Genomic DNA, 15,649 nt, shown 5'->3' with positions numbered 1-15,649 from the left:
CATGACGATGTAGGCAGACCAGTAATCAATGTAAATGTAAGTAACCATCGAGTGAGACACGGGGTACAAGTTCATTGCAACAGGTAGAGTTTGGAAGACAGTGATTCAATGGTACGGAAACATCTGTATTGGATATGATCCATGAGCAAAGCCAACAGCTGTTCAATCAAATCTTTAAATATTACTGCAGATGAAAGAGATCCATTGATATTTCCTATAAAACCAAGTTAACATTTAATACAGGTATTATGATTCACAGCAAGTCTTTTCTCATGGATATGCTTATATATATATATATATATATATATATATATATATATATATATATATATATATTACACACACACACAGAGTGGATCAAACTTTCATAGAAGCATTTACAAGTATATAGATACCTCTTTACAGCAATAGACTTGAAATTTGATTTTATCATATATATTTAAATCAACAAGGTACAAGACTACAGCACAACCCTACCACGACTTTGTACCATTAAACAGAAGCAGGATACTGCTGAATAACAGTATTAAAGCTATTAAATGCAAAAGCCAACATTATGTACATGTACTTATATCCAAAGGGATGAAAAAGTTACAAAGAAAACATCTAAAGAAAGACATCTGGAAAAGTGCTGACTATCTTGATTTGATCTGTGCCTGAAACCATATTCCAGAATGTGCCATTAATAAGACAGGCAAGCTCTTTCTTGTGTGACAGTTGAAGACTCTGTGACATCTCCAGGAAACTGCCTCTAACCACAAAGAACTGGAGCCACACACAGGGTTTTAGTGGTTATGCATTCCCCATCTTAAGTATGGTGGTCTAGACCATGTGGACAAGGACATCCTTTTATTTTAAACCAATACAGAACGTAACATGATGCTATTCAAGATTGTCAAAAGCTACCACAGTAATGTTTTGATTACAAAACCAACTCGTAAACAGCATCCAAAAACAAACTCAACAAAACACAAAGGAAAAGCATAACCAACTACATGAACACATCAAGAACTTATTAAATACTTAAGTACTAATTCTGTTTTCTTATCAAGTTGTCCAAAGCCATTATGTAACTATGAGGGTTCAAGAAACAACGCGCAAGCATACTCTGTCTAAATATTACAACTGATGAAGCTTGACTTGGGCTTTGAATAACAAAGTCGAAACACGAACGTTAAAAGATGATGAACACTTAAGTTCACGCAATGAACAGCATTGCACAGAGTAGCACTTTTTTTTCTCTCACACGCTTACATGATCTTGAAACTGTCTCCAGGAGCAGTCTGCCAGATGTGTACTCTCGTGACTAAATACATGAGCACCCACATGTACCGCAACTCCATCTTCTGGTATTATAAATCAATTCAATGATTACACCGATAGAAAAAGAGACCAATGAGACAAGACTTTTCCCAATAAAATTTAAAAGAGTATGATTTCTCGCATACTTGAAAGAAGTGAAAGGTATTATTAATAGGTCTCACATTTTTAAGTAAGATTTGAGAAGAATATTAAAGTGCAGCGAGGGACTGTTCCGTGCAAATGTGGCTAGCAAGACTCCTCCAATCTCGTCAGTATATACATGTACTCTCCTTGTAGGATCTTGTAATCCATGTTCCTGTGACTTTAACATTTATCCTTATACCAGATCATGAGATCTAAAGTGAATCATTTGTACAGCATCATGAAGAGAAGGTCTCAAGCCTGTGAAATTCTCAAGGACTATAAATAATATGAATGCAGCAAATCTGACATGCAAATCTTCACATGTACATACAGGTATATTTTTTTACCCTACAAATCAAAATGTTGGGTACTTAACAATGGCCATGGCGTCTTGACATCATCAGTTGCACTACATGCTTGTACAACTTAATACCACATTTATTTATTTGATTAGAGGTTGATGTTCCATGTTCAAAGAATTTCTCACTGAGTGATTCAACAGATGTCAAATTCATGGATGGAGGAAACCTAAATGCCCAAGGCAACCTCCACCCTTCGCCAGGTACCTGACAACCTCCTGCCTTAATGCCATGTGCATCTGATCCTACAAGAGCTGGATTTGAACCTGTGACCTCATTGGCTCTTTCCTAATGCTTCTTCCATAAATGTCACTACTTTCAGAACCTTCAAATCTTTCCGTTTATTTTTAACATCTCCTATTTAATTCACACAATCTAGATGCCAATACTACAGCTCCAATGTTAATCTTTTGATTCCAGATCTTTACTTTCAGATCATTACAAACCTTAGCACAATGATCGTCATACAACACAAAAACTCAATTCTTAATTCCAGATTTTTGCATCACTCTATCACTGGAACACTCCAATCTGTAGTTCTGGCACTCAAGTTCAGACCATTGTATTTTTATATCCGGACACTGAAACCCACAATCTGGAGTTTTCACACTCAAATCCAGGCATTGGCATCCATAGTTCTCAACCTCAAATAAAGACTTTTGCATCTTTCTATCCTTATACTTAAAACTTCAGTTTGTAGCTCTCAAACTTAAGAACCATAACACTTAGATCTAGTCTTATCTTGCTCAAATCTTAATGCACACTTTCTCCTTGTCTAGATCTAGATTCTGGGATCCAATCAAAACTGATTCTACTCCAAACACACTGATGTTAATGTCTAACCCCTTGTCACTCTGTAAACATGTTCAAGTGGGATCCATAAATTCCAGGCATTCACAAGGTAAAACTGAAACCCTGTTCTCCCAAGATGCATGAATCTTGCAGGTTGGATCAGGGTTGAAATTTCCACCTTTCAACATACATGTATGTGAAACCCCCGCTTTGTAAAATCTTGTCACTAGAATCACCACATGTCCAGTGACCCTGAATAGTTGTTACCAGTAACCACAGGATCTGTTCATCTTTCATGCTGGATCATCACATGTTCACACACAAGATCCTCACAGTTCAATGATCTGATCCTGTCACACCTTTCCTCATTGTCATCTACAGTACCCTCAGACATCCAAGCCTCTTGTGAGCGAGGTTTCTAGCGTGAAAGTGAACTCATTGAGAGTGTCCAAGATCTGAACCAGAAAATTGGTGAGGGAGGGGTTCCTCATGAAAGAGTTCTCTTCATACATCTGGGCCGTGGCAGTGGTGTTAGCCATCAGTGGGAACCACCTCTGTAGACAATGGTCTCTACAACAGCAACCATAGGTCATATACAAATGACATCACTGCAAACACAACAATGGAGGAAGAGGGGAGGGGGGTGTATCTGTGCATACAATGACCTCTACAATGGTTACTACACCCGAGTGAACTGCTCTATCCACCTTGCCAAAAAAAAAGGCCAACTTAAAATGTCTACACTGGATATTGGCTACAAAATATAGAAATGAATAAAACTAAAAACTTAAAGAAATGTGGAATGTTTCTTATGACCTTAATAACCTGTTTCTGTCATATTCTGTGTCAGTACTTCACGATAATTGCACAACAGTACATGTGTACTGAGAAAGAACAATTACTGGCATTAGTCTACGTTTGACCTGAATCACCACTGCTCAGGACATGTATCCCGTTAAAACTTGTTAAGTTCATGGAGCTCTCATGTCTTTCCTATTATTCACCTGATTCCAGCACAGACAAAGATCTGGAACTTGCCATCCTTGCCGACAGTCTGTGAAGCATTGTTGATTTTGTTGAGAAGATTGCAGTAGAGCCAGTAGCCAGCCTTGGCTACATCAGGGATGGAGTTACTGGGACTGTCCTCCATGATCGTCTCAAAACTCACCTTCACACGCTCTGAAGCACAATAAACACAAACCACATCAGCTCACATGTATTTATTTACTTATTCAATTGCTTGGCATTAAACGTTGTATTCGAGAATTCACCTTAATACTGGTAGAATACCAGCTGGAAGATTTATGGATTCAGGAAACCAGAGTGAACCACCATCATTCACTAGTGTCTGAGCAGTGAAAACTGGAATATGACCACACAACCGGATTGATCAAGGGCCACAGAAGGTTAGATTTATGTGTGTGTATATATATATATATATATATATATATATATATATATATATATATACCTTCCCATGATCGACAAGAGAGGACTTGTACTCACACTGATGACACCAGTGAGGGGCTCCTGAGTCACCCTGCTACCTTAGCATGCTAAGCCCTTGGCTATAAGCTTAACAGTTCCCGAAGTCAACAATTTGAAATGCATGTAGTTTAATCTTTCAACATTAAGAGAAATGACAAGACAATTACTGAGTAATGGTAGCAAGTGGTGAGGTAACTTGCACAGAAACTTTAAATTTCTCACAAAACGTCAGAAATTTACATTTCTTTCCAATGTCATAGGATCAGCCAAACATTACTTTTCATTACAATAGGGTACCAAAGGCAAGTTGAAGCATTGTCTTTCCTTGGGAGGATGTACCATTTACAAATTTATATACATCTATTAGAAAGCATTAACTAAAAGAAGCATGTAACTTACAATCATAGTTTATTATTTAAAATTTAGTATCAACGTATTTTTACGGTCAGGAATATATAACCTACCCAAATAATCCCAAATGAAGAATTTGTTTCTAAAAAGACGAGAAGATCGAAATCCACATAAGAATACTGCTTCCAAACAGTTGACTAGACCTTTCTCTCCACACAGTAAATAAGTTAAGTTGCCCCTCTGAAAATACAGAAAGCATTCTGCAGCTACAGACTGTGTGAGACAAATGTAAAGACATGAAATATTTTGTACGGAAAGAATCAGGACACTTAATCTCTACACTGAGCTGTGTGAAAGATAACAATATACATTTATCACAAATTAGAGAAACAGTGAAATGAAATAATGAAATAAAAGTGAAAACCAAGTTCTCTGTAATAAATTGTTACAAAAATAGTGTAGATATATGCCATACTCTTGAATATGTATGAGCTGACACCAGGTACATTATATACCTGTGAACAGAAAATACAGAACAAAAATAACGATCAAATCCAGAACAGAACAGTCCTTTCAGAAATAAAAATCATAACAGAAATCTTCATCATCCTTAACAATGTTGGAGAAATATACAGCAACGAATGAGCCTTACCTCTTTCTCAGGTTTGTAAAAGTGTTTGACAATGTTGTTAACTGCATGTCCCAACATTTCCTGTAATTCGGGGATGTTGTTAGCTGAGAAAAGAAAAATGAGCAGCATTTAACACCATGATCAACACAACAAACTCAGTCATTTGCGCACAACTTTTTATGTTTATTCCAACAAAACTCTATATCATGTTACGGTTAGTAGCTTCAATACTTTTCCTTTTGATAAGTTAAATTTACTATCCATTCGAGCTGAGTAGCCAAGACGGTTATCTTGTGATTTGCTAGGACACATAAGATGTGGGTGTAATGGAAAGGGACTTTCCATCCCTAATCTCACTCTTCAAGAGGATTTTGGTGAGAATCAATGGTTGACAAGGTTCATATGGTCTAATCCTCATTTAAGACAACTTGTCTTAAATCAATGTGTATGTCATACATGGGAAAGTTTTAGTTTGTAGTTTACCCTGGGCTCTCCGGCTTGCTCCGCCAATAAAACTGATGACCACAGGACAGGTGAGAAATTCTGGAATATGGCTTTACACACCAATGAATAAACAAAATAACTGAAGTACCCTAAGGCTTCATTACCTGCCTCCGTGGAACCACGAGGTACACTGGGTGAACGGCACCGAGGGGGCGTTCTACAACTCGTCAACAGATCTGTTCACAAGACAAGAATGACAAGAAATGTAGGAGGCAAAATCATACAACAATGGCATGTAACAAGCTTCCAGAACAAACTTGGACAGCTCAATGATTCCACCTGTCTCTGACATTTAATCGTTTGATCATTTAATCATCTGTCATTTTTCCTTCTACACAGCTAAAAAAAAGGTGACCAGATCAACACTTATTTTCCCTTTGATGCACAGGCTTGCCAGTGACATGTTTGCTTTCTTGAGAACACCCCAACAAAATGAATGACCTGGCTTTTCATCTCATCACAAAAAGAGTCTGACAAATCACAAATATTGATCAAGTCTTGAAGACACTGTTTACATGTCTAGAGCTATGAGTCTAAAATGAACCTGTAAATTCATGTATGGATTTGTCTGATCAGCTTTGGAGATACAATACAAACCCAAATCTTATTTCTGACTGCTAGAAAGGTTATTAAAATACTGTTCGACAAATTTCATCATAAACAGCCTAACTTAAGGGGTAGAGAAAAACAAATCCGCCAATATTTAATGAGGATACATTTGATTTCATTTACATGATTTGCCATATTTATATAACTGTTTTAATTCATAACAGAGGGATGGACAATAAAGTCTTTAAGACTTGTTCCATCCCAAATATACATGTATATATATATATATATATATGAATCTGTTCTCAATACATTTTGAAAACGGACAAATGTATGTACATGAATCGGTCCTCAAGACAATTCAGAAACGGGCAAATGTACATACATAATTAGGACAATACCCTTCTGTCAAAGCTGCTGGAGGTAAAACGTTAACTATAAATTACCTTCTGTATCAGTGGCTACTTTCTGAGGCACAAGCTCAGCCACCAGTAACCTCTCTATGCTGCCATCATCTACCCCTTTACCCAGCCAGCGTCCACATGGGAATCTGCAGGATACATCAAGCAACATTAAATAATTTCTTACTTTTATAATGTATATTTTACCATGAAGAAAACATCAGCAATTTTATTACTAGATGGTAAGAAATTCTTCACTACCATGATGCCACCTAAATGCTGTCTTTTTATATCCATTTGTTCATATCCCTTAAACTTTCATCCGGTGCATACTGAAAAGAAACTTTTAAATGTCTAATTTAAATCGCATTGGTAGGACTGTTTACATGGAGGTCAGTGACTAAATCACTCGTTCATGATTGTCAAATACCAATTATTAAACACTCAGTCAACCTATGACACCGTTAAAACTGTACTGCTTCTACATGGTTGGGGAGCTAATGTAAAATAATCCTTTTTTCCCTTCATTTTTTGGCTTTCTGTTTTGCTCCTACATCTATACAGACTGCCAGAAAAGTCACTGCTGCAATGTGTACTTCTGAAAGGTTTAGTGGGCAGCGTCTTCAGCCAAGTTGACTCACTTGTAAGCATGTCCTGTCAGCTCATTCCTAACCAGCACGTGCTCCACCATCCATCTTGGAGTCATGCCCCCGTTATCATGACCTATACGCAGAGTGGTCAGTACACCCAGGTTCTTGTGCTACAACAGAAAACATGTATCAAGCTGAAGACTGCGTTACAGGTACAGAAGTTAATCAAAATTATCAAACCATCCAAATACCACAGACATATTTACAATCAAAATTGGAAAATGTGTTGCATGAACATCACCTGGGAATGACTGTTTTATAATAATAAGACGTGTATTAAAGTTTTAAGAGATTCAGAATCAAACGTGACCATGCTGACGGAATAAATAGCAGAACTTCTTTTGTATTAATGTAATAGCAGTTTTAAGTGCAAAATAAAAATGTTAAAAACCATCCTTTATAGTACAATGTCTTTCACTGCTGTATATTTATTTTGATGCTCTTAAAATAATGGAACGTAAATGAACACTGGGAATGTATATAATAGCCTACTGCAGCCATTTTGTTTTCTGGACAAACCAAAGGACCATTTTGTGTTAAACTTCAGCAAACACATAATCACAAAATTTGGAGAAAATTAACATATTCAGACAGATATTATTGGTTTGATACTACACAGTGTACCTTAATTCCTCAACCTTTTCACATATGAAAGAGCAACTTTCATTGCAATTTATTCATGTTTAATTCGATTTTGGAGTCAAAAATTTATTGGTTGGATTGTCCAGTTTCAAGGCTTCACAAAAAGTATAATTTTGTTTTAAACATACTTTATTTGGATTACGGATCAAAAGCAAGCATAATACTTATTGTATTGCTCTGTTTACCTATGCAGAGACAACTGGATTACAATAACATTAAGTTAACTAATGGGAAGAAAACTATATATTCAACTGACTTAACAGTAGGAGAATCACAGTGTGGCAGCCATCACACAGTTTAAAGTGCAAACATTTACCATGGGCAGATAAGTCCAATCATGTAAAACAGATATGAGGAAAAATATTATGTGTACTTTGTTAGCTACAGAGCCAGGTATACATATACAAATATAGATATTACACAAGGCATTCAGTGCCTTTAATCATTTTACCAACACTCTAAATAATCGCCTCGTTGATTTTTATACAGACATCATGTTGGCCATACAATAAAGGAAGTGTTAATCTCTCCATCATATCCAGACACTTTTATTATAGCCATCATAACTTCTCTATGAGCAATAAACAATGGACAGTGCATCAAAACATGATCAGCTGACTCATCAAAAAGTGATCAGCTGACTCATCAAAAAGTGATCAGCTGACTCATCAAAATTAATCCATTGACAGGCAGTGGAATCTGAGACGTAATTAAGAAATAGATTCCTGTTCAATGAACTACACCCATTCAGCAGTTGGCATAAGGCTAAAGAGTATATTTAAATGCCTTTCTCCAACATACTACCATTTTGGAGGCTGAAATCTTTTAAAGTAATTTTTAACCTTACAACTAAAGATATTTGTAGCTTGAACTGGTTTTATGTCATATGGTAAGTTATCCCAGTCAACCACCCTTGCTGGGAAAAAGGACTTTTTGAATAGTTCTGTTCTACAGGAGAAGGTTGTTAACTGAGGTGGATTCCTACTTGGATATGGGTTACGTTCAAGCCTTGTTTGGGGAATATGACAAGAGAGACATGGAATTTAGTTATTTACTATTTTATGAAGAGTAGAAAGGTGATGTATCTCACGACGTATGAAGCTGCAGTAGTCCAGATTTCTCGTGTAACAACTCCGTACATGCACTTGAAGTTAGGCCTGTTATTATTCAAATTGTATCTTTCAGAATTTTTATCCAGTTGGTTTACATCAGATTCTGTCAATTTATTCCACACGACATCTACATATTTTATACTCGGACGTAAGAAACTTTTGTACATAATATCAAGACATTTTCTCTCCTGTATATACCTAAGTCCTGGGAAAAGAGAGAACTTCTTTTTGTGGAGTGGTAAGTAACAGGTAGATATGATCATTCTATGTTAACATTACTCTTAAGTGTTTATGGGTTCAGTGCACGCCTCAATCATTGAACCGACAGATTTACAGTTAAGTGATGAACGACATCTCTGCCAGCAGACAAGGAGAGATTTGTGTTTTTGTGGGTTAAAATTAACCAACCACTGTTAGCCCACTAATCAATTTTACTTAAATCATTATTAATAGAGTCACTGATAGCACAGTGTAATACATTGTCTGAGATAACATATAAACATGTGTCATCAGCAAACAATTTAATATTGTTTAGCAGAGGTGAAGGAATATCATTAATGACTAGAAATAACAGTGGCCCGAGAACTGAACCTTGGGGAACGCCAGTATACAAAGAAGACAGATTTCACTGAGGACAACCCTCTGCTGATATCTAGTCAAGTAACTTTTAAACCGTCAATGTAACCCACCGTCTATACCACATGACTTCAATTTGGTGAGTAGGCCACTAAGCCATACACGATCAAAAGCCTTTGAGACATCAAAAATTACAAAATAAACTTCTTTGCCATAATCCAGTGTTTTAGCTGGATAAAATAGATATGGAGTATTTGTACAACAGTAGACCTGTTTGGCAGAAATCTATACTGGGCTGGAGAAATAGCATTACTAAAGTATTCATAAACATATTTAAATATTACCTTCCCAAAGATTTTACTGACTCAGCTAAAATGTGAAACTGGTCTATAATTACCAACATTATGCCGGTCATCTCCTTTATGAATGAGTGTAACATTTGCTATTTTGCATGCAGAAGGGAACTGTTTGCTTTCCAGTGAATAATTTAAAAAAAAAAAACGCGTTAAATAAGGAGTGAGGGTATCTTTTCCCTCCTTTAACAGCTTAGGGGTAATACTGTTAGGACCAACAGCTTTAGCAGTGTCAAGATTCTGAAGAATTTCATAAACATCAAACTCCTCTACATGCAAGTCGCTAGGTGTTTCACCTTTGCAGTATAATTCTATCACTCAACACACAATAATCAGAATATGCTTTTACATGTAGGTATCTCCAGCAGATCTTTAGGTATCTCCACCCACACCTGTCTCCCTCAGGTGACCCACCACATTCAAACAGAGGTTACCACTGGGGAAGATAATAACCCTGTGTACTGTAGATGAGACTTACCTGTATAGTAAACTCCAGCAGGCCTTTAGGTATCTCCACCACACCTGTCTCCCCCAGGTGACCTGCCACATTCACCCAGGGGTTAGCACTGGTCTGAGAGCCCATCTTAGTGCTAGGAAAGATCATCACCCTGTAGGACACCACTGTAAATAAACATACAAAATTTGTACATGCTTCAACGCAATTTACTTAAAATTACTTCTAAACTGTCGCTATGTTATCTCCCTTGTATAGGGAGAGAACCCCAATAGAGACAAATTTCTAGTCTAAGCAAGATGTCGAGTGGACACGACAGATGTCTTATTAGCTCAGATAACACATACAAGTGCCACTGGGACAACATACAATTGATTTGGAAATACTAATGGTGGATTCAAGCAGATAATAGCTCCACGTTAGGAAATGAGTGGAAAAGCTGGAGGTGTTGAAGGCTTTATTTCTTGAATTTCAGAGACACTGGGTGGTGCCGGCCGAGAGTCGTTTCATACCTTTACTTCTTATATTATGTAGGAGGCTGGTATATGGCATGCCAACTGGATTCAAGCACCTGTGCTTATAATCAAAGAACAACCAATATGAGGTGGGTTTAAATTATTCATTCATTTGTTTGTTGCTGAAAAAGATAGTGAAGAATTTTTCACTTATATGATGGAGGTTATGTTTTTTTTTAAGGTTAGAGGAAACCAGACTGCCCGTGGTAAACCACCGACCTTTGGCAAGTTACTTTTGGCCTTTCTCCCATCTCATGCACATGATTATATACACATGGATACCCTACTGGTGGAATACACGTGGTCTTCCACAAACGGCCACAAGAGTGTTGCTGACAACTAACTGACACCAAGGCATCACTAAAAGTAAGAGTGGGGAAATTTCAAACTACCCTGTCCATCGCTGGAATTGAACCTGCACATTGTGTGTACTAGTGAATCAAAGGCTAGTCTGTCCTTACTGGTCCGGGGATGAATTGCTTCAGACAAAACAACACTGTGGACAAATTAAGGTCTAAAACATGAAGGCGAATAAAGATGAAATAAATTACTTACTGGTGTTGGCAAAGGTGTTGGTAAAGCAGAAATAGTCAACGGCGTTTAAGGACAGCAGGTGGAATAAGAACTGCTCCCTCTCATCCTCACACCGCAGGAAGGCATACCGCTTATAAAGGCTTCTGTAAAAGTGACATATTAAACAGTGTAATGCTAATTGTAAAAGTACGGAAAGTTGCTCTTACATATGAGGAAAGGTTGACGAATTAGGTAAAATAAAAATGTTGGGTCCCCCTGCAAACAGAACCATTCACCACATCACCTCCTAATGCTTACCGGAGCAGCTCAGTGTCAGACAAAAGTTCCTTCAAATGAGCTGATAGCATCTTCTTCTCCAGAGCCAGCCTGACAAAGGCTCGAGCATACCCAACATCTGTTTTTATATCACTCATTTGCTGGACATTCCTAAAAGAAAATAGCAATTTGTTTTTGGTACAAATTCATTTGTACTCAATCTGATACATACTTAGAGAAATAGATATGAAAATACTTTGTTGGCTTTGTTTTAAAGACATTATACCACAGATTTTGGGGCAAACAATTGATCAGCACAAACCCAATTGAATTTTTGTTATTACTTTGTTAAACCACAACAAAAATATCTCATGAAAGGGTTTATTAACATTCATTATGGTTGATAATTTAGTAAACAAATGTCTGCTACGAAACCCAGATTTGTAATCTTCTTAAATCTCTGAGAATTCATCAGGTTACAGTGTTTGTCAGAGCAAGTCCATGCACGTTTTGGCTTCCTGCAAACAAGAGCCTCCAAAGCGTGTGAATAACTGAGTAACCCCCATGGACTTTCTTACTTCATGTCAAAGGTGAGTGAGCGTGGGAGTGGCCTGAGGGTGGGGAGATCTATCCCTCCACGGCTTCCCTTACGACGGTGGGTCTTCTCCTTGATAGTCCTCTCTGCTTCCAGTGCCATCGAGGACAAATCTGTCATCAGAAAACACAGGACTACAACAATGACAATACAGGGAACATATGCTAAAGAAAAAGTGCCATGAGCACATAGCACTTTAACATATTATTATTTCTTCTTACTTACAATACAAAAAAAGGTGAAAAATTTCAATGTGTCTTATTTCAAGGCTATTCCATGTACACCAACAATTTTTGCATTGCATTTCCTGACTACATGCAGAGTTCAACTTAAAAGACAAGACAGCATCTGTCTAAAACACTACAATTGTAAGCAGGATGAGCAAGCTTTCTAAAAAGTATCAGGCTTTATTATTTTAATTACATTTCACCGAATAACATGTAGAACAAATTGATACTGCACAAAGGGCAGCCATCTTGAGAATTTTATCCAATCAAACATGTTGCTCTCGATTGTCCAGCCTAAGCTGTGACATAGCCTACACCCATTCACTACATCAAGTGACATGAAAACACAGAACTACTCCATAAGACATCATTTTGGGATTGTTTATAACAATTGTAGCTACATGTAGCAGAAGGGCCATTTCACAAAGTGTCATGGCCATGGCAGGTCTGTATCATTTATGAACCATGACAGATATAAAATCGGTTGAATTACAAACTGAGTAACATTCAACGATGGTATCACAGATTATGTTAGACAGTAGCATGCCGCCTCGGCCCAAACCGCATTTATCTCCCCAACTACATTTTTATCATTCATTTTAGCATTTGGTCAGCAGTTTCTAAATAACAAATATCAGAGTCAATGGAAAATTCATTAAGGATGTCGAAGGTTAATGGAAATGAGAAGATGATATGAAGGACAACTCTTAAAATTAATTAAATCTTATAATATAATTTTTCTTCTTTTATAAAATACACAAAAATTAGTGAAATGCTGTCTTCAAGCCAAAGTGCTTTCTCTGACATCCGCAAGGTCAGCACTGCTTTCATCTTAGAAGCCACCGCTACAAAAACTGAACCACAAAATTCAGATCAGCCTCACTGGTGCTTAGAGTTATTTCCATTTGTTTCAGAACTGAGAATGAATCTAGCTGTACAACAATCCTATTGTAATTTTATAAACATTTTATAGGGGTCAAATCCACCATAACAACCATTTCCTGAGGCTACGACCTGAGCTAGGAACAGCCCGGCTGTGCGTCTGCAGCTAGGCTATTTAAACAGGGTCACCGGAGTTCCTTGTAGGCATATTGTATCAACAGTTTAAGCAGGGGAAGAAATATTCTTCCAGTATGTCCAATTTCCGAGAAAACTACATTTATCACTTGGGTCTTCATCACCGAAATCCACAACTTTTATCTGCCATAAGCTACTGATTAGACTGTTATATGGAAAATACACTTGACGTTAGAAAGCTAGAGTAAACATTACATCAGTTTGCTCTTGATAATGGAAACGTGCTGAAGATGTGCCAAAATGAACTTTCACTAAACTTGTACTGGGTTGAAAAAATTTTTAAAAATATTTAATGCCGACTTAATATATTCTGAATGGTAGTTTTCCAGTGGACATAAAGATTAGTCAGGTGCTGCATGTCTTTCACATTAAGAGAACATCTGTCAGAAAACACTATATACTGCACATGCAAGAGTCTGATCAGATGTTTACAGATAACTGTACAGTCTGGTCACATTATCACAGATAACTGTACAGTCTGGTCACATTATCACAGATAACTGTACAGTTTGATCAGATTTTTACAGATAACTGTACAGTCTGATCAGTTTTTTTTTACAGATAAGTGTACTTGAGCAGTTTGGAGCAAAGAAGCGACAACAAACTCTCCATAACAACGGATAAACATGATTTGACCTTGTAAATTTTTTCCCAATTTGTTAGAAATTTTTCTCATTTAAAAAAGCAGAATCGAAATGCAGTTTCATTGGTAGATGGGCACGCACAAAGACAAAATCAGTCAGACGCAGAAAAACAACAAAGAGACGTCACATGGACACAAGCACAATGTTCTAAAGCTTCAAAAAGTGATCAATAGATAGGGAGGTCATCACCATTTAATACAACACTAATAAAACATATACATATATTTTTTTTTTTTGAAAAAAAAAAAGAAGAAAAAAACCCCCAGACACTAACTGTTACTGGCTGAAGGTGGGTTAAGGCCTTCATTACACTATCTAGTACATTATATGTTACATTGCTTAAGTTATATGTTAAAGTACTAAAAATACAAACAATATCATGAATACATAAACATAATGTACCTAGGATATGACACAAGGAAAACATTTCAATATTTAGTAAGTTCTATCTAACATCATCACAAGTTGGCTCTTTTGATCAGAATTATTATACAGTCATGTAATATGGCTTGGTAACAAAAATCTATATCCTACTGTCAGCATAACAAAACTATGACCCGCCAAGTTTTTTTACTGTGCTAGGCTACAATGTAATCTATATAGAGGCAACGAAAACCATGTACCTAAATGTATAGCTTTTTACTAAAACAAACAAAACTGCACTTTCAATACTTGAGTGCTCTTTGCTTAAAATTTCTGCATAACTCACATCTACATTATATCTGTGAACACTAGTATACCACACATTAACTAAAACAGTGGTTAATAAATTCCATGCAGAACCAAAGAGCTGACAACGCATGCAGCTAATGTGTCACTAAACTGGTCAACTACACTTCAGCTGGTCATATGACATATGGCACTGGCACTGGCAACAGTTTGAACAGCCCATGACTGCATGGCCAAGCGCTAGTACACAGCCCAAATCAACAGAACATGTAGCGAGTTAGTGGAGAAGTAGTCAAACCACCTACAGTGGAATCTCTTACGAAGGATACACCATGCCAAAGCTGAACGGCCGCATTAAAATGGCAAAGATACATGTCAGAACAAAGATTGTTTGCACGCCATACATGTACTATTGGTGGCCATCTTGGGGCACAGTTTCACCAGCTAATGCTTGAAAAATCCAAGATGGCTGACAAACTGTAATGTCAGGATATCAAACACATAGCTGCACTGCATGCACACCCTCTTTTGTATTCTAAAAAAAACTTATCTATTATAACTCACTATTACACAAACCTACTCTATTCTTGTACATATTACACTTACAAAGCTTTCTTAATACTGACGGGAAATCAAAACTGAACTAATTTTTGAAAACTAACTTGGAACTTTTATTTTGCAGCAAAGCTTTGGCTAGATCCATTAGCACCTACACAAACTCATCACTCATAAACCCACAATAAATCAGAAACTCAATATATATGCATGTAATACAGGCTCTATTAATTTATTTATTAAATCATTTACACCACTCGCTTCTTTATG

General features: G+C 36.9%; 1 protein-coding gene across 4 annotated transcripts in view; it reads right to left on the bottom strand.

The window, feature by feature from the left end:
• Positions 1-362: 362 nt before the first annotated feature.
• Positions 363-15,649, bottom strand: part of LOC135476430 (DENN domain-containing protein 5B-like) — a 58,594-nt gene continuing 43,307 nt past the window's right edge. For all 4 annotated transcript variants that reach the window (XM_064756468.1, XM_064756460.1, XM_064756483.1 and 1 more), the window contains 11 exons: positions 12,191-12,320; positions 11,655-11,783; positions 11,379-11,500; positions 10,333-10,475; positions 7,163-7,281; positions 6,567-6,670; positions 5,676-5,747; positions 5,089-5,171; positions 4,550-4,676; positions 3,602-3,776; positions 363-3,167 (listed from right to left, as the gene is read on the bottom strand). In XM_064756468.1, the coding sequence (XP_064612538.1) occupies positions 2,984-3,167; positions 3,602-3,776; positions 4,550-4,676; positions 5,089-5,171; positions 5,676-5,747; positions 6,567-6,670; positions 7,163-7,281; positions 10,333-10,475; positions 11,379-11,500; positions 11,655-11,783; positions 12,191-12,320 (1,388 nt within the window). In that variant the 3' untranslated portion in view covers positions 363-2,983. The remainder of the gene's footprint in view (positions 3,168-3,601; positions 3,777-4,549; positions 4,677-5,088; positions 5,172-5,675; positions 5,748-6,566; positions 6,671-7,162; positions 7,282-10,332; positions 10,476-11,378; positions 11,501-11,654; positions 11,784-12,190; positions 12,321-15,649) is intronic.

This window comes from Liolophura sinensis, chromosome 1, assembly GCF_032854445.1.
Source record: "Liolophura sinensis isolate JHLJ2023 chromosome 1, CUHK_Ljap_v2, whole genome shotgun sequence".
Lineage (NCBI taxonomy): Eukaryota > Metazoa > Mollusca > Polyplacophora > Chitonida > Chitonidae > Liolophura > Liolophura sinensis.
The sequence above is the reverse complement of the archived record's forward strand: the minus strand, read 5'-3'. Positions and strand labels throughout refer to the sequence as shown.